The sequence below is a fragment of the Penicillium rubens genome (genome assembly GCF_028828025.1).
Source record: "Penicillium rubens strain IBT 27055 chromosome Unknown utg000001l_segment0_segment0, whole genome shotgun sequence".
Lineage (NCBI taxonomy): Eukaryota > Fungi > Ascomycota > Eurotiomycetes > Eurotiales > Aspergillaceae > Penicillium > Penicillium rubens.
The window spans coordinates 5,973,724-6,000,896 of record NW_026890599.1 but is presented as its reverse complement, the minus strand read 5'-3'; the positions used below and the strand labels follow the sequence as shown (position 1 = coordinate 6,000,896).

Genomic DNA, 27,173 nt, shown 5'->3' with positions numbered 1-27,173 from the left:
GTGCAAAACCAAATCCCCAGACGATCAAGGCACACTCTTTATAAGCTGCTCCACATATTCAATATTAACGCAGCTCACCTTTCGAATCCCCTGAGGAAGAGTCCGGGCAAAAATCGCTGCTTCAACGCCCTCGTTTAATTTCTCTTTTCCTCTCAACTGATCCTTCCTATTCCGAGCGGGCTGTTCTGGAGGAGTTTGAGGCCGACGACGCTTTCCAGCTCCCGAGCGTAGACGATTGATAGAGCCCTACAGTAGCGTCTGCCCTCGCTGTTCTTCTTCGGCGCGTGAAAGAAAGTTACAAAGCTGTCTCGATGTAATAGAGATTTCTTGATCGAGACCAGTGAGCCCCTATGAGAGTTCCTCGGCTGGAAGTCCAGAATATGTCCGAAATGGCTGTAACAGTTAGTATATAAGTCTCAGAAATATTACCGTTTATATGGTACGTACCAGCGCCTTAACTATAGAGGTCGCTTGAAGCTCCTCCGCGCTATCTAAGGTTGTGTATTCCGGTCGCTATATAGTAATAGCCGCTTTTTTGGACCCTTTATAATTAATATCGATCAGTGTCTAGGATATACTCGTCCGCTATGTGCGAAACACGTCGACTTTTTTTGCGAATAGCACACCTCTATAATAACGCCGGGGTAGCGTGATCGCCGGTGCTTAAATGATGCGTCTAGCTCCCGCTTGGAATAAATCTGCTTTCTATCTCTTGTCTCGTTAGGTATCATGATTCTGGAGGTGGCAAGGTGCTCGACCTCCTTCGCAAAATTAGCGTAGGGTTTCTCCCTCTGCGCGAATTGGTTCAGTTGTCTTGAAATCTCCTCGACTATCTTTGCACAGAAAACATCGTGGAGAGGACTTGGCATTCGGATAGTCAGATAGGAACGACAAGGATCGTAGACGTAACTATAACACAGCTGAACAAATATGCTTTTAATAGCGAAGCTTGGCAGAAATCACCTCACTTTACACGCGAAGCTTCTGTATAATCGTTTAAATCGAGCCGGTGCTGCCACCAAAATCGTGGCCTCTGACCTGCACGATGGAGCTTAAAACAGTTTAGCACGCGATGAGCACTTCTCGACAACTTTCTCTTTCGTAGGCGGCGGCATTAGGGGAAGTTCGTGGAAGGTCCCTGGCGGAGTAATTTCAGTCGCTATGAGAGGTGGTATGCCAATAATCCGGCTAGTTCCTAGGATATGGGTTGTATGTCGATGAGAAGGGGCTTTATTTGGGAGTCATGTGGTGATAAGTTAAGCTAACCCACCCCTATCTGATGAAGAACGCCTGGGTCTTAAGCCTAATCACTGAGGAGGAATATCGTTTCTAGGATCAATCGCAATCCGAGGGTATACGTCGCTAGTGCTAAATGCTATACCGAAGCAAACAGTCGGATAATCGAAAGTGGCGAAGTGTAGATGCCAAGGCGTGATTCGTAGCAGATTGGACAGTCTTGCCTAATGATTCCGCTACGTATCAGAAAGGGGTTAGTGCGGTGGTCGCGCGACGCCCGGGTGATTCCTACCTAGCTCTCACCCAGCCTCTTACCCCGTCTATATCGATATACGGGACTAGACAAGCACTTAATAAGTAGTTAGAGAGTCTGCCGGCGAATAGTTGATTAAACACTAGTGAATTAATGTCTACTAGTTCCCTATAGGGGACAATATAAGAACCTATAACCTAATAGGACTAAGAGCGTGGATCCTTTCCCCGGATCTAGAGCCCTTGGGTCCTTCTTAGTGGTGGTCCATTTAGGAGAACAAAAAAGGTCGCTAGTTCAATTCAGTTTTAATTGTTAAGTACTCTATGCGTTCGGCCACGGGAGAGCTCTTCAATTGTGGTTATTTCTATCGTAGCGAGCCTTTCGTTTCTGCACCTCTTCTTTAGTCAAAATCTTCACTACGTCCTTGGAGAAGAGATAACTAAGACCAGACTAGACAGTTGTAATAGCGACGGTGAATCTATTTTCCGTGGTCAGCTCCGATCAGGATCAGTTCACGCCACCAAGTTGGGAATTCTCGAGTAGGAACGAGGGAGGGAAAGTTTAGCCGAGGGGCCACGTCAGTCTTTAGGGGTATTCAGGGCGATCGGGTGAATAATAGAGGGGTTTCAGGGCATTCAGGTGAATACGCTGAATGGGCTGAACGGTAGGGCGGCAAGAGGGAATTTCCTAAGGAATCATAAAAAACGGGTGAACACCGACATACAACAGTGAGGATTCGCTGGTGGTCACCCACCCAACTACTAACTCACCGGCGTGTGGCTTAAGTACGGCTGAGCGGACGGGAAGCCCTGTTTTCCACACCCTATGGTCGTATGTAATAGATAATGTGTGGAAGAGGATTATAGAAAGGACGGAATTTACAGTCCTACCGAGATTCTAGTTGCATTTTCTTCATTCTCATCTCCAGTATTTACTGGAGGACCCACAACATGAAGCCTCGCATGCCGTAATAACGAGTCCCCATTACGAGTCAATATATGAGCCTTGAAAGAAATTAAGGGATACTAACTGCCGATTAAATTGCTTTTGCTTATGACATGCCACGCACTTAAAAGGTCTTTCCTGTGTATGCGACCTCACATGGCGAGAAGGATGTGTCTGGTTGAAGCCGCTGTCGCGGAATGGACAATGCCGATCATTGGTGTCGGTGTTTTGTGGAGGCATCTGGTTGCAGCGCCACCGGTTACGACGGTCACGAATCACTGGCGAACATCGACCGCACAATAAGACCAATGCAAGGGACTTTAACGGCTGTCAGGGAAGATAACCATCCGGACTAAGATTGATCTGGAGATGTCTTGATCATGACATCCGCAAGGGGGAAACGAAGAAAAGGAAGTGCTGGACACACATGACGATCCGCCAATTCTCAGACAGGTCCGATTACACGGCTTTCTTTTTCTACATTTTATAATCAAACAGACGTAAAGATACTATAAAACATGGTATCGCATCTGCTTTTTCCATCATCAAGCAGGTTTAGTTGACAGAGTCAACGAATAAGACCCCCGTGATGGGTTGGTATGTGATATACCACCGGATATGAGAATCTGTTATCGACTGGGGACCCCAACACGTAGGTGGTGGTGGGCGTGGCACGATCATAAGACCATGTGTGTATAAGTATAATATTATTTACCTCTAGACCTTTTACTTCTGGTGGTCAATTTACTAGGCAGAGAACCGCGACCTGGAGCTGGTACACATGATATTCAATAGACACATTCATTTGTATTTACTCCATTTAGCTCATTTTCCACGCGTTCCCGTAATTCCATTTATGTCTGCCCTATTACGGGTCGCCTGGTGAGCTATCGTAAATCAATAATCACTTACCCGACATCCCCTTTGCCCCATATCGCTCCTCCGCAAAATCGGCTAACGGAGTAGCCCAGCCCGGACCAAGGAGCAAGCGTGCAATATAGTCATCGTCGCCAGGGTCCATCCCTCCTTCGACTTCACTAGAGCCTGCAGCAGATACTTCCATCTCCCCATATGGCTCCTCCGGCAAATCGACTAACGGCTCAGCCCATTTCAAACCAAGGACCAACCGCGCGATATAGTTATCGTCGCTGCAATCCATCTCACTAGAGTCTGCATCAATATCCTGGTCAGTCTCTCCGTCAGCCGCGTCATTGTCTTTATCGAGAACAGTGTCAGAACAATTAGACAGAGAAGATTCAAGAATCATTCGGTCCAGAGCATCTGCAACTATAACATTGCAGTTTATGTCACTTTTGAGCAGACCGATTTGTCCGGGTAAACCTCTCCGCAGTGCGTCACAGAGCTGCGTAAAACGAGCATCCTTCCCGAACTGTGCACAGATGCGTGCAAGTCGATAGATTGCGTTCAGCCTTGCAATTGCCAGCGAGCGGTTCTCCGGGTTGGATCGGAGCTCACTAATTCGATGACGGAGAGCTGTGAGCATACGCTCGTGTTGCTCACTATCATTCAGTGGCGGCATATCTATCTGTACTGTTCTAAAAAATGTCAGTAGATGTATTGGCCAGGCAGCACTTACCTAGGCATGATGGATGGATTCCAAGATCCGGGAACCAGTGATGATAAGGGCTCGATTATGTGGGCATAGGTGATATTTATCATTTTTTTTTCCCTTCTATTAAAAACAAAGGCCATTGTTCTAGATAAAGAAAGGAACGATACAATGCCATTGTCGATGGTTTCTGCCATGGGGGAATGGTTCGACTGTTCCTGCAAGGCACAATACCAGCTCACAAAGCTCCTGTGAAATCCAGCGGAACGAAGAGAAGACTCTAGACAACAAGACAATAAATGTGAAGGTTGGATTCATTGCTCAACTGACGTGTGGTTTTACAATAGTGGCCTCGAAAATTAGACCCGGGTTTAGATTCATCATGTAGGCTCTCGCGATATAAAGCCGTGAGAACCCAAGGTTTTGTTTTGAAGTTCTGATTCAATGTTTTGTATGAAAAGCGGATTCTCAAAGAAAAGCACAATCAGTCCATTCACCAAGCCCTAGCGAGTCTTCCCTCGCATGGTTTGTTACAAGACACAGGGCGTTACGTATTGTCCCGGTACATGCGGATAGACCTTCCCATTGGCTTGTAGTGAGTGGGATCAACGAAACTCTCGCGATGAAACGTACAGCTGCAGAGTGAGAAACATGACATAGTAGACGAAGTGCTGCACTGGTTTGTTTTAAAGTTGGCATTGTTGGGCCACGAGGTAATTGCCATAAGGTGATACATGGCTGTCACTTGCTTGGTGCTCTAAGGTAGAGTGCCTCCGATGATGTATATCAAAGGGGCAAGCACTCAGCAGACGTTGTCGGTCTATGTCCGTAGGTAGACATATATCAGGGGGTCTCTCAGCCGGAAAGTTAAAGTTTTATCTGTCCACAAAGGACAACGTCCTCCCCAAATGGGTACCATTTGACATTCTTCAATCTCGCAGCGGAAATCGCATTTCCATCATCGTCAAAGCGCCTATCAGGGGAGACGACCACGCCACCTTCACCCAGCCACGTGGGAGCAATGGTAACAATGACGCTATCCAACAAGGACATGTACTGTGGGCTCAAAAGGGATTTGATGACGTGGCCACCGCCCTCTATCATGACGCTCCGGAGACCATTGGATTTCAGGGTGACGAGCAACTCTGGCCAGACAATTTGGTGTCGGCCAGTGTGTGTCCTGACCATTTTCACCTGAATAAATCTTCCGCCGTACCTTTCCAGCAATGCTTGCTTCTCGGCGTTTGGTTTCTCAACTGCAGTGATGATCCATGGGGCACGGCCACGCCCCTCTCTGCAAAGTTGGAACAGCTTGCTATCATCTGAAAATTCCCATCGAGCTGTTGGATCAATCACAACTGGTCTAGGCTGACCATCCAAGCCCGGCCGACCATAACCCCCGACTCCGCTGATTCGACAGTTCAGACCGGGATCGTCTGCCACTGCCGTACCAACGCCGATAACAATTCCGTCATGGCGAGATCGCAGATAGTGGGTCATTGCCTTGGACTGGGGGCCAGAAAGCACCGTACGTGCACCAGGGGATAAGGCCAGAGAAGAGTCGAGCGAGGTTGCGAATGTGAGTGTTGTGAAGGGCAGATCCAACTGAGGTGCCGAGCCATCCTGTGGTGGCAAGTGGGGCTCTAAGAAGGCCCGATCTGACCCTGGAAATTCCAGTGCATCTCTGGGTGCTGTGTTCATCTGGACTGTTGCGGGTTTCGTATGGTTCACTCGATAATTGCTGTTGGAGATCCGAAGACCTGAAGGTCGGCGGTGAGATCATCTTGATATTGATGCCTCAGGCATCAAATGCAGCGACCCCACTCCCCAGCAACATCGCCGAACCACGATTGGACAAGGCCAAAATGGCACGTCCGCCAACAGAGGGTCCTTGTGATACACCGTAAATCCTGCAGGAGCGGGGGCTTTTACGCGACGCCCCCCCCTAAAGTCCACAAATCCTCCTGTCCCACGGTGTTCACCCATCCGTACCCAATCTCATCCCCATTATATCAGATCCACATACCCTATCGCCTGGGAGCCAATCAACCTTGGTGATACGTGACAGGGAGAAGAGAAAACGGACTAGTGCATCGAAGGTCCGAACGGGCTGTGTGACCTACAAGTAAGTTCCCCAAGTCTACAGAGAAGTGTCGGGTGAACGCTCAGTGGACGAGGAGATCCGCACCGCGTAAACACAATGCACCGATCTACCCGGTCCTAGGATCTCACTTGGGTAGTAAGCCCGGCGCTAATAACCGTTTTAAAGATCTCGTCACAAGAAATGTGACGAAACTCGACCCGCTTGTCTTATGTGCACTCGCGCTAGCCGCGTATGCCAAGGGTACACGGCGCCACCCGATAGGAGAACCCGTGAAGTCCGAGATGCGCGAACTGCGAAGACGAATGGTGGTGCTCTAAACATTGTGCATATAGGCTAGTAACAAGCCCAATCGGTTGGTTTGGTCCACGTCGTTAATGCGAGTCTAGTTGGCTTGTCGCGGATGGAACGCGACTATCTGTATTCATTCCGTTCGTATACTACTGGCTAGTGTGCTGGGTATCACTTCGACCCGTTCTGGCAGGTCCTTGTCCATCAAGTTAGTGAATCTTGCCCTGAGGTTCGTCACGTAGCTATTGGTGTCGGTGCCTTGTATCGTAGATTTTCGAACCCCGGTTCAAACCGGAATAACATTTTCCCAATCAAGTAGTCCATAAAGGCCATTGCTTGTCTTCGCACGACTATGATAAAAGATGACTAGTCGGATCCCTCGGCCATAGAGAAGGTTCTGGTAGCCTACGTTGTTTTAATTACATTCGCTCTATTCCAAGGCGATATTGATGCCGTTCGCTGTTATCTGCAAGCTGGTACTAAACTCCTTTTGGAGTGGAGAAAGAAAAATACGAAAAGCCCAGTTGCGTCGGTTTTATTATATACATTCGTATAGCTCTATATTCATTGGGCAAGCGCTACCCGCCTCCAGGATTACCTAGGGGGAGAATATCCCTATCTCCGAGAACTTATCCATGATAATCTCGTCGATATCTCTGTATATACCGACGAACTGTTAAAAGCAACCATACTAGTGTCTGTTCAATGTTGGGCCTTAATGTTAAGCGATCCGGTGTCGTTCGATCCGCAGACCACCAATCTATCGCAAGGATTTATATAGGACACTCCCGCGAACAAAGTCCATCGACTTCAAACGCAAGTGGAGGAGTGTCGTGCTCTCCACAGCAAGACTACCTGTGCCGCAAAGCTCCGTGCCTTTATAGTCCTCCAGATACAGATTGAGATACTGCAAATTATCCTCGTATCAACATCATTTTCAGGTTCGGAAACAGAATGGGACCCTCTCCTTCCCCATTTCCAAAACATTGCGGATACGGCCGAAGTCTTGTTGAGTAGCTTCAATCACTTGCCCGACCCACTATTTTCTGTTAAGGAGGGATTCTTGGGAAGTCTCATGTTTTGTGGACTCAAGTGCCGGGACTAGACCGTTCGACAGAAAGTGTTGGGTATATGCAAAAGGTACAATCGACGAGAGGGAATGTTTTCCACCGCTGTAGCCGTTCTCCTATTACAGCGTGTGTACGATGTTGAGTCTGCAGGGATTTCGCTAGGAGAAGAAATACCCGAGTCCGCTCGTATCCCCCTAGCGTATATCGCCGAATATCCCAACCATTCGAAATTCAGCACCAAAACACACATCAAGTATTCCGACAGGGATAGGAACTGGTACAGCGAATGGCTGTCATCATGACGGGCATCTGTTTAAAGGGATTAATGATAGACACGAGTTTTATGACCTATATATTTCGGGATATATTTAGATACATCACTGTTTCCGAACCGTCTGGCACGACTATCCAGCAATAAGAAAGTAACTAGAAAAACCTAAAGCCCTTGTCTCTCGAGACGCTGCTAACATTTGCCAGATGATTTGATGCAAGGTACAGTGATCAGACAGTTTGCATGATTCGAGAGGTTCGTATAAGCCATATTATTCGATATATCGCATGACAGCCCACTGGGACGAAGTGGGCCGTAATTCTCTCCATCCGGAAACCGCCCAGACGGCGATGTGCTACCGACACAGATCGGGCAGTAGAATAGACTTGTCGGATCCTATCTTTTTCTGAGCTAACGGCATATAACTCGTGTCAGCCCGACGGGAATACGCCTACTCGAATCTGTTTGCAAAGCCTCCTTTCCAATTGACGCAACAACAATTTCCAACCCGGCGACAGGGACTTGGAGTTTGCTCGATTTAAACCCGGGCTGCAGATTTTAACCTTTTGGATGACTTTGTTGGTTTCCAGACCACTGAATACTCAATAAACGAGTAATTACCTCGTTTCTCGGGTGGGTTTTCACAGGCAAACCGTGATTTATCCGGGAGTGAGATTAGAAAACGGTTTCTGGGAGCCCTCGGGGTATCCGACGGGCATAAAGGGCACATCTGCACAGAGAATTACTCGATAGGCCCTTTGATAATTGCAAGGTTGCCTCTACTGTGTCGCCCTCGTTCTAGTCCCGTCGAACTCACTTCCAGGCCTGCAGGGTTCCCTAGGCTTTTCTCTTGCACATGCTTTAGCCTTTTCAATAGCCTATCAAGTTCCTTCTCACCCAGCACATGCTCAAACAAATTAGGAATGGCTCCTTACGAGTTCGTCCCCGAAGACCCACACCATCAGCCGAATGTGAGCTATACCGAAGTGGCCCATCTAATGTCACTTACTGGACAGAAGTATATCTACGGTGCTAGGGCCTTGTTAGTTCCCGTGACTAGTTATAGGTAGACTACCTAGGTGGTCCCTGGCGTGAGGTAACCCAACTCTTAGTGAGCGGGCCTTGTTGCTATCGTCTAGGCCGGAGCGGGATTCGACATACTCTTACGTCTGCTCGCATCGCTATTCGAGTCGAGTATGTAAAGCGTCTACTAGCGGATGACTACTACATTCTGCTAGCGTGTATATGCCGTTCCTCGTGGCGTCTAGTGTGATCATTTGGCCCTTCAAAAATAAATGTGCGATGACAGACGTAAAAGCAAAGACAACAACCGGAGATTGCTAATGATCAGCACGGATGTTGCTCGGTCCATTTCACCTCTACGTCTTGTAGCATTGCCTAGGTCGATTGTTTCATTTGCCAGAACATTATCAGTTTCCTGCCACTGTGGTCTACCGCCCGGTAAGGATTCGCGCCGTGATCCAGCAGGTAGCGAATAACGGCCTCACATTTACTGTAAACGGCATACGAGAGAGGAGGCTGTCTAAATACATCAGTAATCTCCGGATCTGCGCCACTTTCTAGTAGCAGGTTGACTATTGTCTCCTCGGAACCCTCCACGGCCCAGAATAGGACGTGGTCAAAATCTTTGTCCATTCCGCGACCAGGATGTTCGGAACATTCCACATTCACATCTGCCCTATACTCCAGGAGCAATTGCACGAGTCCTAGGTTGCCACTCTGCACAGCAAAGAGAAGAGGCTGCACCCATTCCTCTCGATCACCCGATGAATCATTCGATAAACTAGGAATCTCGGGCGGACAGAAATGAGGGTGTGCACCACTTAGAAGTAGCATCTCAGCTATTTGTCGCTTTCCCTAGCTGACTGCGATAGCCAACGCTCTGGTGCGGTGGATATTCGCAGTTCCGGGGATCAACATCGGAACAATTTCCTCGTGGCCCTTCATCACTGCCACTATCAACGGATCCACAACGAAGTTCGGATCTGCACCGTGCGCAACAAGCAGCGACACTAACTCACTCTCTCCGTTGCCCGCAGCCACAGTAAGAGGACTCCGTCCAAAACGAGTGACGTTTACTTACGCCCCGTGTGTGAGTAGTAACTGAATCAATGAAACATAGCCCGCACGGGCGGCCGCGAACAAGGCCTCAGTCATCAGTTCTGCTTTGTTGGGCTTATCCCCATGTCCCTTAGTATCAGACAAGAGTACCTCGACCACATCCTTATGGCCCTCAAAAGCCGCCAGATACACAGGTCGGTGGCCTAGAGCGTTTTCAATCCCCTGTCGGGCTCCTGCTCGCAGCAAGTATTTAACCAAAGAAGCATGGCCAGCGCCAGCAGCCAGTCCCAGCGGGGTTAGGCACCCCGGGGCCGTAATGTTAGAGCTCACACCGCGGTCAATCATGAATTTGACGATATTGGTGTGACCTCTTGCAGCCAGCGAGATAGGATGCGGCCCGAAGAGGATGCTCCGATCCTTGCCACTCGGCTGTTCCGTTAGTAAAGGGGCACCAGCATCTAGCGCCTTCTGTAGTGTATCGATCCGGTCATTTTCCGCCGCCCAGTTCAAAGCAGAGCTGTTGCCGTGGAGCACATTGTATTGGTAAAGACAGGGGTTGCAGATTGCACACAGGCGGCGGTTTGCCAAGGCCAAGGCAGCGAGAGATGATTCGCATGGTAATAGCGAGGTGATTAAGATAATGAACTCTGTGGGTAAATTTTCGATCGACATTTTGACCTGGCAGAAAAGGTCAGATCGGGAGAAAGAAGAAGAAAGTTAATTCTCTACGCGCAAAAGGCTAAGGCTGGGTCGAACTCTGCGGCGAGACACCCAAAGGTCAACTCGTGGGATGGACTGCCGAGGTGGTGATTTGAGTATGTCACTCGCTGCTACTGTTTTGCGGCGAAAGTCTTCCAATGGTCATGGCAGTGGACATGGGGCTCCCGAGCGCTAGTGAGAAATGAGGTCCACCAGCCAAGTATCTCTGGAACCTGGCCAGTTAAAATAGGGCTGAAAAAGGGCCCAGGCCTTGTTTGTGCCCTTTTAGGCAAACGAGGCTGAAAAACATCCCAAACCCCTGCCCCGTAATTTCGTGGCGCTCGTTAAGGGGTTACGGCAGTGGCCGAGTAGTATTCTTGACTCATTGATGTCAACGCTATGTCTCTGCCATCTCTTTCATTTCTCCTGACCTCAACTCTCCAATCCCATCTAGGCCTATAACTTGTGAATACCACACCTTAGTCGATAACACCCTAAAAATGGTCAAAGCAACACTTTCGACCGCCGCATCCCTCCTGATTCTGGCGAAGACCGCCTTTGGCGCATGCGAAACACACTCCTTCACGTCCTGCGCCGACAACATCGTCCACTGGTACGACCCGACGAACGGGGTGGTCTGCGATCCGCTCGATTGCGGCGGCGGCCGCGCTCCCGTCAAGTACGACGTCCCCTGCTGCGCTGCCTACAGAGGCACAGAGCCCTGCGTCTCGACGACCTCCACTCTCTCCTGCTGGTCGCCGTCGACCGTTGCTGCTTCCTCAACAAGTGCGTCCGCTAGCTCTGCTGAAACTACGTCTGCCTCTGTCATCGCCACAGCTGATACCACTGTCCCATCTTCTACTGGGCCCTCCTCTACTGCAGCTTCTTCCACCGGGGCCGCTGGCGAGAGCTCCACGCACAGTTCGGGCACCACTGCCCCTTCGACTACAGAGCCCCCAACTCAGTCGACGAACTCGGAGACTTCTGAAGCTGGGACGGCCAGCTCGAGTGGCTCTGCTCTCCCAGTCTCGACAAATATCGCGGGGGGCTATAGTGGCTCATTGATGGCAGTTGCTGGGGCTGCAATTGGTGCTGTTATTTTTGTCTAGGTGAAGTTCCGGAGACATGGACCCTATCGTATTCGACATTGTCCGTTCTATGTAATTTAATTGCACGATAGGATTAATACATGCTGTTATGGAGTTTAGTCCACTGGAAATATATATGATCGACTCTAAATTGAGAATTTGCCCAAAAGATGCACGCATATAATGCCGTAGGTCAAACCACTTGCCATAACGGAATATATCTGACTTTGCGGATTGCCTGTGATTATTCATTGGATTATTTTGAAATTTACTGAGTTTGTCAGTCAGTTACAGAATTAGACCTGCTTTATTGAAGTATTGACTGTCCTTACGATTGTCTGCGGTATCTTGTTGATCAGCACCAGACGTGACTATTGAATAACTAGCCAGATTCAGCAACATCAATGAGATCTATCTTAACATTTGAAAGAGAGCAGCGCTTGATTCCCTACGCAGACTCCCACAGTTTACCGATACGCGCGCGCGTTGCCGAAGCCCTTCCTGGCGCCACGGGTAGCTTGTTCCACGTCCGGCTTGAAAGCCAACGAGCCTTCGAAACCGTGTCGCGGTTGACTGTGTCCATTTCTTAGTAGGATCGGGGATGACCATGATATCATGTGTGCGCTATCGGCTTCCTAGGTCGGGTGTAGTATCATGATTCGGTGAGTGACACCTCAGCTATTGTCACCCTCATATACTGTAAATAGCCTATTGTTTACCGTACAATCGAGCAAAGGTATGATACAGCTAAAGAAAAAACAAAGCTGGAGCTATGACGGGATAATTATATATTCAGCCAGCCACCTACATTATACATTACCCCTCTCTGTCCAACAATTTGCCAAGTCTGCAGGCGCTAGTGCACCGTAAAGCAGATACAGAAAAAGTAATCTATATATGCCTAAGTCAAACTATTGCATCGAGTACAGGAGTTTTGTGATGTATCTCCTGTATACAAGTGGAGCTGTGGTGCTGGCAACCCTGTGGCCAGAGGGGCGTAAAAAGCTATGTACCGCTGTGGATGGGGACATGAAAGTCAATGTTCAGCTGGTGAGGACACCCTCGATGAGACGATCGCCTCTGGACCAATCGCCATGGCGGAAGGGGTTGGGTCAAGGACACAAGTTCGGTTGAGTTCGGTCTACGACCATAGATCGGTACGATCGCGATGTAATACACGGGCCAGGATTGGCAGTTGGACGGATCATCTCGATCCCATCTGCAGCCATCTGGGTCTCGCACTGTGGTGCGATCACTAAAGGTGACAATCGAATGGGCCTTATCAGAATGGCCAGCGTTGCGCTATTGCAGGGTCTTCTTCTCCGCTTTGAGAACGTCGGAATGGACACAGTATCGTTGATACTTCATACAGCTACTTGACTTTCAGATATGCTAGAACTTTTGTAATCTGAATTATGTGGAGGTGGGCAAACGTCAAGTGGCATTGAGAAGTACTAGTATTCGACCGAAATTGTGATCAAGCCAACCTATGGGCGGTTGGGCAAGTAGTTTTTCAATGCCTCAATCGAGGGAGTAAAGAAGTATTCCCCACCATGCGGAACAACGATCCTGTCCAGGTCAAGTTTTTTATCGTAGACCTGGGGAGCAGGTTTCTCAAGATCCGAGTCAGGGAAGGGGATTTGAGGAGGCTGTTGGTACTTGGCATTGATTTGATCACCTGTAGACTTCCCGTTCCGGCTTGGATGAACTTGACCAATAATAGGGTCAATTCCCTGGCTGACTCCTCCATTGTGCTTGGCCATGTCCGTTGGGCCATCGGGAGAATTGGCCCACCCTGCAGAGTGTCAGAAAATGCAATATCTTTTGAGATTCGCGAGAAACACTTACGTTTTTGCTGCGTCACGAACCCATTCTCAATGCTACTCTGGTAACTGACAAACAGCAGGCCACGCTCATGCTGTGTAGTGCCACTTGCCCGTTCCTCGTCAGAACACCATTCCCCATAAGGAATCCCTCGACGAATCATTACGTGCTTGTTGTAACCGGGATAGTCATCCCGAGGACCAGTCTTGCGCATGTGGGATGCATAAGGACACTTTGTCTGGTCACTGGGGTTATAGTTGAAGTCATCCGTGTTATTCAACGTCTTCATGTTGTTCGTTGTGAACCACGGTTGGTCTTTATTTTTGGAATGGTTGGGGTCCTCCAGGGGGTGAACTTCCATTGGGGCACCTAATGCGTTATGCTTGATCAGTATCTCGAGTATTGGGCTAGGGGCAGGAAATGATTCCTGTATGAGGATTCTAACCTTTAGGCCACCGTCCCACCAATCGTGAGGAAAACAGACCCATTTGATCCATCGCCTTCCCAGACCACGAGACCTCTTTGCCCTGTTCTTGGGCCTTCTTCGTCTCTTCCGCGGCAATAGGACAATTCCTAGCACACCAGCTAGATATGCAAAGTTAGTTCACTTGAACCAAGTCCACAAATGATGACTTCACAATAGGGGGCTATTTACTGGTAGAATTCGGGGACCAGCTGCTCATAAATGCGGAAGACCATGAAGCTACCGTCCTTGGCCCATTCGGGATTCATGCTTTCATCGCCCTCGCTTCCGACAAAAATAACTCTGAGATATCACAAAATTAGACCTCACAGACCATGTAACAGGATGAGATGATGATTACTTACCCTGGGTCTATCGGTTTCATTCCGTTAACATTCTGTGCTACCGAAATGTCGTCCAATCCTTTGATGATGGGCTGGCTGATACCATCCGCCCATCCGAAGCTGTGACCATAGATGTTAGCAGTTGCTCCTATATTCGGACGGGGCTTGCCAAAACTGACTGTTCTTCATGATTATTGAAGACTTTGCCTTCCTTCACATAGACGATTTCGACACTACTACTTTGCTTGTCATCGACATTGAACGTGTAATTAAATGTCTTCTTGGTCCATTTCTCAATACTCTCTGAACTTTCACCAGTTACAGTGAGAACACCGTCGATGCCACCACTGCTAGGCTTGAATTCAGGGACCCACTCGCCCTGAGCATCGAGACCTTGGTGATCTTCAGCTGACTGGCCCTTCTCAGGGGCAGTCATGTCTTTAAACTGGCCACCGTTGAAAAAGTCGTCGTTGAGCTTTTCCGCCCCAAGCTGTTGAAAATGAGCATGGGGATCTTTTATAGCTATTTCCAGTGCTTACCTTAGCCAGGCCATTGGCCGAGAAAGCGATATTGAAGGATACTAATCCTTGAATGAGACCCTCGATGCCTTGGGCTTTCCTTTTGAAGATATCGCTCCGGTTTCTCAGGGCCGCCTCGCCTGTAGTAATGAAATCAGCCATCATTGGTAGTCCCTTCTTGAACTCCTTCACGTTGGTAATTCGAAAGAAGATGAACTTCTCGGCCTTCTTGGGCAGACGAGGCCTGACTGTGTCAGTTCAAAAAAGCAACCCATCATAAATGAGCCCCTAGTAGTAGCTGTGGTTTTGACTTACCAAGTATCTCCCTGGATGTTCTTCCGGTCTGGCATTTTGTCCGATTCATTTTGTGGTTGGTTCAGTAGGTTATGCAGGAAATCGTAGATGTGTTGTCCCCTTGCCAAAAGAGTGGATGAGAACATTTTGTACCAGTGAGAGTGGATTGAAGGATTTACAGTGAGAGCGGATTGAAGGGTTTATGACAGTGAGAGCGGATCGAATCATTTTATAACAGAGAACATTTATGGGACAGAGCTGAGATAGGTCAATAACACTCAGAAAAGGCGGGGTCGAGATGCGTATGTTGTAGCTTGCTATGTTGTGTTACCGTATATCGCTTCATGCATGCAGAATAGTATGCATGGATACATCCATATGTAGATTCATGGAGGTTTTTGACCGGCAGAATATTATGTGATTAAGGAGGTGGGCCCAGGTGGGCCAAGGGGTTGCAGCGAATCACATGAATGACGATTACGATTGTAGATCCGCCTCATGAGATCATCCCGCAGGTAAGGAGTAGGTTATGAATCATATAGACTCCGTAGTGGTGCTCCCCAACCCTCTGAGTACGTATCTCCTATGTCTAACAGTTTACAAGGTCTGCAAGCGCTAGCGTACTGTAATAGATACAGAAAAAGCAACCTATGCCCAAGTCATACTAGTTGCATCGAGTACAGATAATTTGTTATGTATCTATCTACTGCATACAAGTGGAGCTGTGGGGTTTGCAAGTCTGGTGAGAAGGGTAGCTAGCTGAGGGGGCTAGCTGAGCTGCACATTTAAGGGTGATCCACCAGCTAATTTGGTCGACCGATCCAGCAAGGGAACTCCGGACGCCGATGATGGACCCCGTACAGGGTAGCGGTGTGTTCATTTGCATCTACGTTCCGTGCTGCTTCTGAAATGAACCTTGGAAATTTGAGAGTCTTGGCGAGGCGCTTGAATTATATATAGTATTACTCTTCTCACATTCCCGCAGACAATACTCCACGCATATTCACACAACTAATTCCCAAAACCTCCTGCAGCCCTGCGACCAAGATGCAGCTTTACTCCATCCTTGTCGCCACTCTTGGCCTGACTGTTTCTACTGCCTTTGCCGTCAATCAGTACAATGAGCAGCAATCCCTGACCGACTGCCTAAACCTTTGCCACGATGGTCCAAACGACTATAAGTGCCCTCCTACTACCGAAAAAGAACAGCTTTCTAGCGTATGCTCTAGCTTTAAATACCTCCTTTATCATTATAAATGACTGACAAATGAAATGCGCTATAGGGCTGCTGGACCTGCTGCGACACGGAGTAAACAGTGTGCCTGTACGATGAGCCTTGAAAGATGAAGGTCACTGTCTATCTGGGATGGTAATGCTCATTTTCTCCAACAGATAGCCAGTTCTTCAATCAATTCACAAATAATATCAATCATGTTCATGCTCCTACTGATTTTAGTACTCCGCGTTCCTGGAATGGAAGATTGGCTACCCTGATCTTTAGAGACGGTTAATAACCATCTAGATATCTAAGTTGCTTCCCTGATTATTTCATAGTTAAAAGAATAGACCACTAATGGCGCTTCTTGCCTACTTGGGAATGAATGCTCACAAGTTATTTCCGCATCCACAGGCTGGATTCCATCTCCCACATATCAGCTCGTATGTACTCCGCAGAGACGGCCAGATAGGAATAACTGATTTCTACGACTACTATTACTATTACTATTACCATCCCTCCTGAGTAGATCTGTAATACACGACACAACGTCGCTTTCTAATGATTTCTCCTCTATTTCTGTACCTTAACACAATTGGCAGTCTCTATTTTCGCCATAGCATACCCATACGAATAATCAATACGCAGCCTCTCATCTGCGAATATATATTGATGGCACCCTTGCAAACAGTGGTATGGTATTGCCGACGAAAAAGAACTTGCAAATGAGCGTAACTTTCCGGCGAACAGTCCAACGTTAGGGGCTTCTACGATGACACCCTGGAGCTCAAGTAGCACCGCGGAGATACCAAGTAGAACACCCAAGCTTTGGAACGGTTTTGAAGATAGCTGAAGCATCTTTTCTGCGAATTTAGAGGGTTAAATAGATTATCCCTGTCGCCTACTATCGATTTTCCCATGATTAGAAATCATCATATATACAGCGTCTTTCGTTATAGAATCTTGTTTAGGGAAAGGAGCGCAAATCTAAAGTCCTAAACCCCCTAAGTCTAGTCATCTTCAACTCTCATCTCCCACCACTTTCATTTCACTACTCTCATTTTGATCTCACTTCATTCACCTCACTCACGCACTTGCGCACCTTCACACCTTCACACCTTCACAACCACCAGACACATCTCAGTCAACGATGTCTTCCTCCAATGTTCCCCAGGATATCAAAACCCCGAGAACACCCGGAAATTCAACGATGGCACCGGTGAGCTAGGGATCTTACATATCCCTTTGAGCCACCTTCCAGTTGTTCATTCTGCGTTTAAATTAAACGAAGACCGGTCGATCAGCCTACAAGCGGTTTGGCCACATATACGAGATGCCACAGGGCTCTTTTACGCTTGCAGATTCACCACTAGGACAGATCAACAAAATCTGCGGCCCTTCACATCTGAAAGACGCCGAACTGCTCCAAGCCATCGACAAGCGGATCGCCTCAATCGACAAAGCACTTCGAGAGGAGGATGGCAACCGCCTCCGACGTTTCGAGACAACCGAGAGGCCGACTTGGTTACCTACGTGGCTATTTCCGGCATGTCACCATCTATCACCAGCGTGACTATGAGTCCACAAGATCGTGGTCGAGTCTCACGGGTTTTACATCAACTGCGAGCATATTGCCAAGGGCTTTGGCGGTTATATGGAGTGAATTAATGAGCCATCACGCATGATGACACTCGACAACGAAGATGACCCGGCGGCTCCGAGCCAGGCATCTAGTGATAACGCCCCGCCCATTTCTGCATTCACCGTCAATGCTGAGAATGATGTTCTGATGATTTCAAACACCTGAAAGTGAAACGGCGCCGCACAGAGCCGACCTGCCTTATCACAAAACAACTTTTCAAGGGGCCATCACGTCAGGTCTGTTCTTGGTGGAGTGCGCCAACTGCTACTGGGACAGCTACGAATGTTCTAAAGCCCAGGTTGAATCCTCTCTGCCCGCGCAACGAAATACCTCTAGAAATCTCGGTCAAGGCTCCCGAGGCCCCAGAAACCGAAACCGAGCTATAATGCACAAATTACGCATTTCTGGTGTCGTCCTCAAAGGATTTTCGTTGTTCTCTTCAGAACCTCGGTAAGTCTTGTGAATCAAAGCATGGACTCTGTGACATCCAACATGTGCCCAATCAGAGCAGGGTCGCAAAATACTACGCAAATGCCGTGAATCAAGATCCCCACGCTCCTAGATTGTTCACCAACCCTGTTAATACTGGTCGGTCGCAACCAGGACTGGACTGAAACCCAGAAGAAAGTCGTTTCTATTCTGAAGAAGTGGCGTCTCCAAATGCTAGCTGTTGACATTGTTATGGATAGGCCGGTGTATCAGGCGGCATGGGGAAGTTGAATCTCCAAGATTCCAGCAAATAAGCAACACTGATAGAAAACATACAGTGGGCGACCAATGAAGAGGCCCGCAATCAACCCCCCAAGCTCGCATCGCACGCGGAGCCTAACTCAACCAACTAGCATCAGGAACGACTTCTGCTGAAGAATACACCATTGAAAAAGATCAATGCCAGAATCGCGAGTGCTCTGACCGCCACTCCGTCGGGAGGCACGGTGCAGCGAAACAATACCACGATGCCATTCGCAAACAAAAGAAGAAGCACTAGAATAAGTTTCTCGCAGACAACGATAATACCTAGAAAGCCGCTAAATACCTGAAATCGGGAGAGGACGCAGTATTCGGGAAGTTACCGCAGCTCGTTGGAGTAGATAGAAAGTAGATAGAACTACTACTATAGATCATCAAGAGCAAGTATAAGAGCTGCTGTTCAAACTCTTTAGGTCTTTGCCTAACGTTATTGACGACGAGGGGACCAGTCCACAAAGAGTGCCGGTGGGAATGCCTACTATTAGCCTAGAGGAGGTAGAACGATAGCCTTTTACAGCGAAATCATAGAAGGTGCTAGGTGAAGACGGTCTACCGGCGATATTCAGGAGGGTAACGTGGCCTACGGTCAAGTATGAAAGATGATAGGATTACGCTGCTCACAAGCCACAAAGCGGCGGCTCTGACACTAAGGAATCCTCGACAACAGTCAGGCCAGGAATTCATCTGCCAACTGTACAAGTTGATGAGAAAGCTGTCACGACACGCATTATATGTATCGGAGCCTGGAATATCTGAGCGTAACGCTCAGATATAGTGGCCTTTTGGCCTAGTGTGTAACTCGCCAGTCCAGGGGCAGGTTGTAACAAAAGCTACGGAAAAATGGAAACTAGATCAATATCCGGTGGATCTCTACCAGCGAAGACAATAAACTGCGGGGTCTGTTCGGGGCTGACCACGGTGCATCGAACACAGTCTCAATCGCACGGTGATGTGAGCCGTGCTCTGTCCCATGTATCGCGAGATAGAGAGAGGCAGAGGGTTGGCTACTTCCTACAGCGCTTACGGGGCAGCTTCCGTGTTGCCTTGGTTCTGGTGCGTCCACTGGAGGAAGAGTTTGCCGTCAAGGGGTTGAGAGCAGAAGGAGCCATCGGAGCAGCAATTGCAAAGGAAGCTCACATAGGTACCTAAACGGGCGGTACCTCAATCAGACATTATACCGAAACGGTGGAGCTTATGGCTCACTAGAGTTCGAAATAATGTAGTAAGGGACTATGCAATCGAATTGATAAAAATTATGGTTTGGAGCGCTGGAAAGTGCTTTTCTATCTCATAGACTTGTATATACAGTAACATTTCAAGCAACACCTACACCCAACTACCGTAAGTGTTTGGCCTGCTGCCAATTCCACGAATCAGCTCATTGAAATGCGAGATGGGCAATGGCGGTTCAAACAGGAAACTCACGTGGGTTGGCGCCATTGGTCTTGCAATATCAATTTCGAGGATTTCTTTTCGTATATTAGATAGGTTGGCCATAATTACTATGCAATCTCGGGTCTGGTGTTCGGACTGGGGGATATAATATAGGGAAGTTCGAAAAAGCAATCTGTGAAAGTGAGGTAGAGTTTGTAGACGAACAATTATTGCGGATGGAGCGGAGGCCCGGAGCGACCTAGGTCGAGTTGGCAAACCCAAATGTGTTATCACGATCTCGGTAGAACGCGATGATGATGTCCCGGGTCTCGGTGCACTCGGGGCCGATGAGACGGTAGAGGTTCTGGGTGTCGGGGTATCTAATGACGCCGGTAATAGCGGGAGTAGAGTCATCTTTACGGCGGATGGCGGTAGTGGAGATGTTAATAGTGCCGACGTTCTCTAGGGACGCCGCCTCCTTACCCCGAGACTGCGCTATGTTGGGATGTGGCACGTACGGCGCGACGGCGAAAGTGTAGAGACTGAAACTTGGTTAGCAACCCGAGGTACAAATATGTAGGGAGGGGGAAGTCAGGGGTACGTGGAGCTGGGAGGAAACTGAAAGGAGACACGGAAGATGAGCCACCAAGACGAGCCACAAAGACTCGCTTTCTGACCTCGGTCAAAGATGCGCGGTCAGTCCTGTGATCATAGGCGGCAGGGTCTCTCCGACGGCGGGGAAAATAGAGGAGAAGGTTCGCAGGGGGGTTGACCGGGGTTTAAATCCTTGGAAGATGCGAAGTTGCTTGTGTGATGGTCGGTGGCCGGGAGCAGGATAGTATGGGGAAAATACAGAAGAAGGTTTGTCAGGAGGGGGCAGCGGCTTAAATAGAGCCATGGCTAGGAATTGCTTGTGTGAGGAAACGGGTTTCTGACCAAGGTCAGAAAATAGCTGCATGAAGGCGGATACGTGATCGGGCATGGTACCTACCTAAGGTAGATATACTAACTAGTTAACTAGAGGATTGTTAGTTAATGGGGGTTTTCTGCCATATAATTCTGCCTCCACTATAGGAATTCCAGTTTACATAGTATAAAAACATGCATTTTGATCAGAAAAAAACGTACATTTCTGTCGAATTAAGCACTGGGGTACTTAATATATTGCACTTGTTAATACGCTAATTCTGAACCGGTAAGTAATGCTGGAGCCCCTTACCTTATCAATGGTCTTCCAACCTTCCTACCTAGGTAGGTAACCAACCTTGGAAGGTTGGAGCCTTGGAATGGACTCGGTAATCCATGTGTTGCGGTGGACGTACAACATAATCCAACACAAGGTGCAGCTTGTATATGTAGTCTTTGCCAAGTGCATTACAGCCCTTCACTCCCTCTTTCAGGACATCCTGAAATACGGCGACGTGCCAGCTTCTGGTCTCTGATTTATCTAATGGTTGCCCCTATTTGCTCTTATATTCCAGCGTTCTCTTATTGCGCAGAGCGCCTAACCACGGGGTTCGGCTTTCAAATATAACTGGGTTCCATAACTCAGTTGGTTAGAGTGTGGTGGAAACGAAGAGAACGCACGAAAGCCGTAAACTCTTAGAGAATGGAGAAGAACCATGGAAGTGTTCCACGGTATACAAGCGGCACCGGGGCTGGACACAGCTCCGATAGCTTCCAAGGTGGATTTGGTAATCGCTCAACGCATCCATCCGTGGACCTAGGTAGGCTGGTTTATTAGTGTCATCAATCCTAGTTGAACTTTCCATGTAAAAATTCGGTCAGGAAAACGTGATTGAATAGCCGAAATTCACATGACATGACCTATTTGGAAAGCGGCAAACATCCATCGCTACCTAGGTATGTCTATCTTTACATATATATTCTTACCCTCCCCTCTACTCTCTACTTCTCCTGTTCTCCAAGATTTAACTACTCTAAAAACCAGTTTCGAACAATGGAACGGATCTATAATACCCTTCGCGAGAATAGGAAGCTTCCTATGACAGACGAGCAGCTTTCAGACCTCGGAGTCGATTTTCATCAGTTTGATATCCGCACTGGTACAATTTCATCGCCATCGGTTATAAGCTATTTCCTACCTCGGGTTGATTTTCCAGATATTCTCGATTCGGATCTAGCAGCTTCACCCTTCATGGAGTTCGCAAGCGGGTCTGAAGTGCCAGGTCGTCGCGACTTCCAGCCTATGACTCTTGAGTCATTCGAGACAGTCATGTTCCCAGACATGGTGGCCGATGAATATAACTATTTTACCTTTATAGGGAGTGGTCATTCATTTAACGAATTTCACTATGAAGGGTTTGTATACGTTTTGACCTTTAACTATAAACTTATTACTAATAGTCTTCTAGGATTTCTAGCCTCGGATGGGTAGTAGACCGGTAAGTGGATAAAGTATCTTATATCTCCTAAATACTAACTTACACACTAGTGACACGTATTTCCTTGGATGTTATTCCATTGGATGTGGACGCCGACAATTTCCCGACTTTGAAAGCACAGATACCGAGAAGCTGGAGTTTCCTCTAGATTCACTAAGCTGCCATAAGCATAAGGGCCACCAGCGCTCAATAGTCGGGTTCTCCGTCTCTAACCAGGAGAAATGCGGTGATAAACGGCCTTCTTCGATGGAGCTCTTTGCGATCGCCGCATTAACCTATAAAGAAATGACCGAAGTTGATCGGAAAAGGTTGGATAAGAATCGGTCCGACGTGTGCTACTTTACTTTCCCGGTTAGTCTTTCCTCTTATCTAAGGTATCGTGAGTCTTTTACTAATATCTATGGATATCATTAGCGTTTCGTATTTCTGATGGACAAATTTGGCGGATGCCGTATATTCCAATCCTATTTTGACGGCAAGCTTCATGTTCAATTCTCGGAGCTCCTAGATCTAGGACATATGATTGCTGTGCCTGCTTACGGGGAAAAATACTTTGATATAGTTGACAGAAAAGACTTCCTAGAGAAGTTAAACTTGCTTCTAAAATGGGCACGGCCTTTTCCACAAGGAAACACCGTTGCAAATGTTCCAAGGATGTGTGGCAATTGATTTGCTGGGATGATTTGCTTGGCTGATTTTGCTAGATATCCTGGTTTTCTTGTTTTCTAGGTTGACGCTGCTCCAAGGAAATGAACACCCTGTTAACAATCCTTCTGTTTTTGGTGGCTTTTATAGTGGGGATTGATCAAGAGCTTCGTTTCAAGCAGGCAGAGCGCATTTCTGGGAGGGCTAACTAGCTCCCTGTGGCACAGACAGCCGGACGGAATGGTTGTCAGTGGTGATACTGTTTCCCAAGTCATTTCCTTTGAAACTCGCATTGTTGCTTCCGTCTAAGGGAAGGCAGTGTACATCGATGCCCACCTAACAGCAATGTTATGATCACACGATCAAAATTAGCAATTTGTCACATACATAACTGGCAAGGTTGGGGCGATATGACCAAACTGCCCACACCACCAACAGACCGCCATGTCTTGGGGCCTCCCTTGTGGACCTCGGGTTTGGGAATACGATGGTGGACTAGGTTGCTTTCTCATCTGACCCGTCTACCTATCAGTCCTCGGTTTAGTTTGCTGGTTAGCTCGTCTCGGGGTGACGATTGCTCCTTTTATCATTTCTGTCAAACCCGAAAGAGCTGTAGCAACCTTCTCAGACTAGGTACATGGAGGGGCAGCATAATCCGAGCCTGATTTCCTAGGGCTTGCCTAACAAGAGCAACGGTCTTCGTGATAGTTACTTCGTCCTAAGATACCATACTTGTTCGGACGGCAGCACTAAAAATTGGTTATTCCAGAGCTCACCCTCGACTCTAGAGATTGGCTGAGATTAGAGTGGATGTAGAGGAAGGTTGAGAAGTACAAATAAAGTGAAGGGAGAGGTGAAATCAAAGAGAAAAGATGTCAGAACTGTAGGCAGGCAAGGTCAAGCTTAGAGTGCAGATGTTGGGCAGTGAGGGTGAAAGCAAAGAGAAGAAGCCAAATGAGCAGAGAGTTTCTACTTAAATATCTGAAAGATACATCAAGAGACATTTGAAGAAAGCCAATCGAAGGCACATATAACTACTACCCAATGAACCATCGACTCGCACCTTCTCTCCTTCACTTTCCCTTCCCCAGGGGCCCTTTCCTTCTGATTCTTCTATCCTCGCATCCCCTTCCACCCGTCTTCGTCATTTCGTCATCTACCATTCTCTTCTTCATTCTCGAATTCCTTACCGATTCTCCCAGCGTATCCCAGGGATCAAGATATCGCGGCTCTCGCTTTAATATACGGCCCATGCTAATAATATTAGCCACCTCTCTGCGAACCGCTAAACCGCTACTCCATGTTATAGATCAAACACATTAGGTGTCAGTGCGATACCCTTGCGAGGATATTTTTTCTTTTAATTCTTTCTTTCTTTCTCTCTCTTCTTCGTCTTCTTGTCCCACATCTTCAAATTCATCCCTCTGAACAGCAGGGCATTGGCGTGGCGTCTAGTTGACCGCCCCCCCCACCCAAGCAAGCGCTAAAAGAGGACGGATGTGGTGGGCCACGAGGGCTTCCGTCTGGACTTTGATTCCAAGAAAGTTAAGATCCCATCTTGCATGGGCCTCACCGTACCCAACTCGATGCATGCGAAGCGTCCCCACGCAGCCCATTGGGTGGTTTACGCGACCGCTCAAGTGGCCATTCCCACGCGATCTATTGTGCGCGTCCCTGCTCGCGTGCAGGCACCGCTTCCAGAAGACCGGCATGTCGAGTTTGCGATGATACAACCGGTGGATCATGTCTAAGGCATCCGACACAAGTCATGCTTGCGATATCATGAGTCACGGCAGTATGGCATTCACACCTGTTCCTTCAGGTTGGTTCGTGGCTGTGCTAACTGCCAACTACCACTGGCATGGAGCGAATGCAAAGTCATGCGCTGCGTTCAAGCGTATCGACTAGAGGGGATCACAAGGAGGTTACAAAACCTAACTCTAAAGAGCAGGGAAACGGAGAATGCTAGAGGTTCCACGGCGCTGGTGACTTCCATTGGAGCAAAGAAGCCGTTTGGCAATTCCGAAGCCAGGAGGCCAACGCATGAAGCAAAGGTCAATATGAGCTTCGTCAATTTCCTATACACAATCTGCTTATTACTTCCGACAGAGTTAAAAATGGGACAGTATCCAGGATCATCTCAATTTGCATATCGGTGAGGATGAATACAAGCAATTGTCGACGGTGATCTGGTAGATCCCGATGGGGAAATGCAGGTCTTAGTTGAAGTCAAGGCATTTGCTCAGAACGGTCTCCAATGTTCAGCAAGAGACCGCAAGCCCTTCTTCACAAGGGCGATGGTTAAGCGGGTTATGCAAAACGATGTTCCCAGCGGAACCGGGATGGACCACAGAAGAAGTCGTCGCGTGGGCTTACACATCCCCCGGTCACGTCTCCCAATACGGACATATGTTGGTCACCCTACCTGTGCTGTGCACAGATGCAGGTTCTATATTTATCGAGAATTTCTTCTCTGATGCCAGAAAACCGCCGTCAGGCTTTGCGTGGCCATCAGGAGACATCCGCGACGGTTATGTTACTTGCGCCCAAGATAGTCACAGCCTCGAATCTGACTCACGTGGTTTTTCGGGTTTCCAAGTGTACATACGTTGGCAATACCCGCAAGCGCTTTCTGATTGTTCAGTGCAAGAAGCCAGGGGGGAATTCGGTGGCTATACGTGGTGGCGCGCGAGTGACCAACTGCAAAGATATTTAGGACTTGTCTTCTTCAATTACAGTCTCGTTTCCATCATGCACGTTTATCTCTTTCCACAATATTATACCTTACTCTAGGCTTGTCACAAACTAGTAAGCCAAAATCTACGAAGGGGCAAAAACGCACTGGGACTAGAATATTCCTAGGAATTCGCATTACCGAGCCTAAAAATGAATCCATTCCCAAAAGGCTATCCAAGAGAAGCCTAATGAGTTGAATGCCCCATGAATCGCATCATGGGCAAAGTATCGGTACAACCATTTGCTCCATGTAGATTTGACAGGTTCACGATAGCTTCCCCGGCAACCTTCCCAAAACCAAGTGGACATTTCGCATGAAGCCACTGCAGGGCTTTTCACACTTAGGAAACAGTGATGGAAGCAGATCCACTGCTCTGGTAACCCTCGGTGTTGACAATCTGGTAGTTGTGGGAGCCGAGACCCATTCCAAGCCTAGACCAAGCGTTGAAGTGGTTTGCAGTGGTGACAGTTCCGCTGCTGCGCTTGTTCCGGCGGATGGACCAGTACTGGTTGAAGGTGGCAGTTCCGACGATGGAAGGCTGGTTCACCTGCTGGTGGGCGTAGATATCGTAGACGGATCCATCGCTGGTCACGGTTCCCTTGTGGGCCATGCTGCTGCCGGGGTTGTATTCGCCGTAGTTCTCCATGATATAATACTCAACTAGGGGGCTAGTGGTCCATCCGTAGACAGCAAGGTAAGCGTTTCCGGAGGGGTTGAAAGAGCCGGAGAAGTTGATGTTCCTAAGGTTACTTATAAGTATATTTACCAAGATATTACTAGGTGGACTCGACTTACCGGGCGCTGCCAGTAGCCCAGCCCTTGCCGGAGGTGAAAGATCCGCAGTCTTTCCAGTTAACGCTGTATTGGCCTGCAGCACCGTTGTTGTAGGAGACACTGCCACCACCGTTGGTCCAGAAGGAATAGAAGTAACCATTGTTGGTTCCTTGTTCGTTCGAGGTGATGGCCCGCTTCTCCAACTCATTAGGGAGCGCAAAGGCAGTCACAGCTGCACAGGCAGCCACGAAGAGGCTTGAGAAAGAGACCATGGTGAAGAGTCAGATGTCGTTGGTAATTGAGGAAGAAGAAGGAATTGAACTGAGTTGCTTGTCTCGGGGAATTGTTCAGGAGAAGACCTCCCATTTATACCCAGGAGCATGTGGGGCTCGTTTCTAAACAGTTTCATGTTGCTGGATGTCTTGATTCAATTTAGCCAGCGACCCATTTAGCCCCTACTCACTTGTCCCGATTGCACTAATCATATGCTGTATACGGACCATGATTCCTTTCCCACTAAGTCTTAGCGGTAGTCCAGACCATCATCAACTAGATCCATGTATTCTGTAACCAGCCTAAAA

General features: G+C 48.2%; 11 protein-coding genes across 11 annotated transcripts; 5 read left to right on the top strand and 6 right to left on the bottom strand.

The window, feature by feature from the left end:
* Positions 1 to 3,338: 3,338 nt before the first annotated feature.
* On the bottom strand, positions 3,339 to 3,974 carry N7525_002302 (uncharacterized protein; the record flags this gene model as incomplete). The annotated part of the gene is made up of 1 exon (XM_061212257.1): positions 3,339 to 3,974. The coding sequence occupies one exon, from the start codon at positions 3,972 to 3,974 to the stop codon at positions 3,339 to 3,341; it is 636 nt and encodes a 211-aa protein (XP_061071483.1).
* Positions 3,975 to 4,871: 897 nt separating this feature from the next.
* Positions 4,872 to 5,705, bottom strand: N7525_002301 (RibD family protein; the record flags this gene model as incomplete). The annotated part of the gene is made up of 1 exon (XM_002556994.2): positions 4,872 to 5,705. One exon carries the CDS (start codon positions 5,703 to 5,705, stop codon positions 4,872 to 4,874), a length of 834 nt encoding a protein of 277 aa, XP_002557040.2.
* Positions 5,706 to 9,135: 3,430 nt separating this feature from the next.
* Positions 9,136 to 10,491, bottom strand: N7525_002300 (ankyrin repeat domain-containing protein; the record flags this gene model as incomplete). The annotated part of the gene is made up of 3 exons (XM_061212256.1): positions 9,136 to 9,580; positions 9,638 to 9,811; positions 9,842 to 10,491. 3 exons carry the CDS (start codon positions 10,489 to 10,491, stop codon positions 9,136 to 9,138), a joined length of 1,269 nt encoding a protein of 422 aa, XP_061071482.1.
* A 527-nt stretch (positions 10,492 to 11,018) lies between these two features.
* On the top strand, positions 11,019 to 11,627 carry N7525_002299 (uncharacterized protein; the record flags this gene model as incomplete). The annotated part of the gene is made up of 1 exon (XM_002556995.1): positions 11,019 to 11,627. One exon carries the CDS (start codon positions 11,019 to 11,021, stop codon positions 11,625 to 11,627), a length of 609 nt encoding a protein of 202 aa, XP_002557041.1.
* A 1,466-nt stretch (positions 11,628 to 13,093) lies between these two features.
* Positions 13,094 to 15,105, bottom strand: N7525_002298 (Dyp-type peroxidase; the record flags this gene model as incomplete). The annotated part of the gene is made up of 8 exons (XM_061212255.1): positions 13,094 to 13,401; positions 13,455 to 13,857; positions 13,895 to 14,015; positions 14,086 to 14,196; positions 14,259 to 14,357; positions 14,417 to 14,727; positions 14,777 to 14,999; positions 15,071 to 15,105. The coding sequence occupies 8 exons, from the start codon at positions 15,103 to 15,105 to the stop codon at positions 13,094 to 13,096; spliced, it is 1,611 nt and encodes a 536-aa protein (XP_061071481.1).
* Positions 15,106 to 16,096: 991 nt separating this feature from the next.
* Positions 16,097 to 16,362, top strand: N7525_002297 (uncharacterized protein; the record flags this gene model as incomplete). Its single annotated transcript, XM_061212254.1, has 2 exons — positions 16,097 to 16,267; positions 16,333 to 16,362. The coding sequence occupies 2 exons, from the start codon at positions 16,097 to 16,099 to the stop codon at positions 16,360 to 16,362; spliced, it is 201 nt and encodes a 66-aa protein (XP_061071480.1).
* Positions 16,363 to 17,415: 1,053 nt separating this feature from the next.
* Positions 17,416 to 17,838, top strand: N7525_002296 (uncharacterized protein; the record flags this gene model as incomplete). Its single annotated transcript, XM_002556997.2, has 2 exons — positions 17,416 to 17,484; positions 17,557 to 17,838. 2 exons carry the CDS (start codon positions 17,416 to 17,418, stop codon positions 17,836 to 17,838), a joined length of 351 nt encoding a protein of 116 aa, XP_002557043.2.
* A 2,452-nt stretch (positions 17,839 to 20,290) lies between these two features.
* Positions 20,291 to 20,929, bottom strand: N7525_002295 (uncharacterized protein; the record flags this gene model as incomplete). Its single annotated transcript, XM_002556999.2, has 2 exons — positions 20,291 to 20,573; positions 20,805 to 20,929. 2 exons carry the CDS (start codon positions 20,927 to 20,929, stop codon positions 20,291 to 20,293), a joined length of 408 nt encoding a protein of 135 aa, XP_002557045.2.
* Positions 20,930 to 21,991: 1,062 nt separating this feature from the next.
* N7525_002294 (uncharacterized protein) lies at positions 21,992 to 23,105 on the top strand (the record flags this gene model as incomplete). Its single annotated transcript, XM_002557000.2, has 4 exons — positions 21,992 to 22,353; positions 22,407 to 22,436; positions 22,487 to 22,787; positions 22,851 to 23,105. 4 exons carry the CDS (start codon positions 21,992 to 21,994, stop codon positions 23,103 to 23,105), a joined length of 948 nt encoding a protein of 315 aa, XP_002557046.2.
* A 1,538-nt stretch (positions 23,106 to 24,643) lies between these two features.
* N7525_002293 (uncharacterized protein) lies at positions 24,644 to 24,832 on the top strand (the record flags this gene model as incomplete). The annotated part of the gene is made up of 1 exon (XM_061212253.1): positions 24,644 to 24,832. One exon carries the CDS (start codon positions 24,644 to 24,646, stop codon positions 24,830 to 24,832), a length of 189 nt encoding a protein of 62 aa, XP_061071479.1.
* A 1,326-nt stretch (positions 24,833 to 26,158) lies between these two features.
* On the bottom strand, positions 26,159 to 26,864 carry N7525_002292 (glycoside hydrolase family 11 protein; the record flags this gene model as incomplete). The annotated part of the gene is made up of 2 exons (XM_002557001.1): positions 26,159 to 26,558; positions 26,614 to 26,864. The coding sequence occupies 2 exons, from the start codon at positions 26,862 to 26,864 to the stop codon at positions 26,159 to 26,161; spliced, it is 651 nt and encodes a 216-aa protein (XP_002557047.1).
* Positions 26,865 to 27,173: the final 309 nt, after the last annotated feature.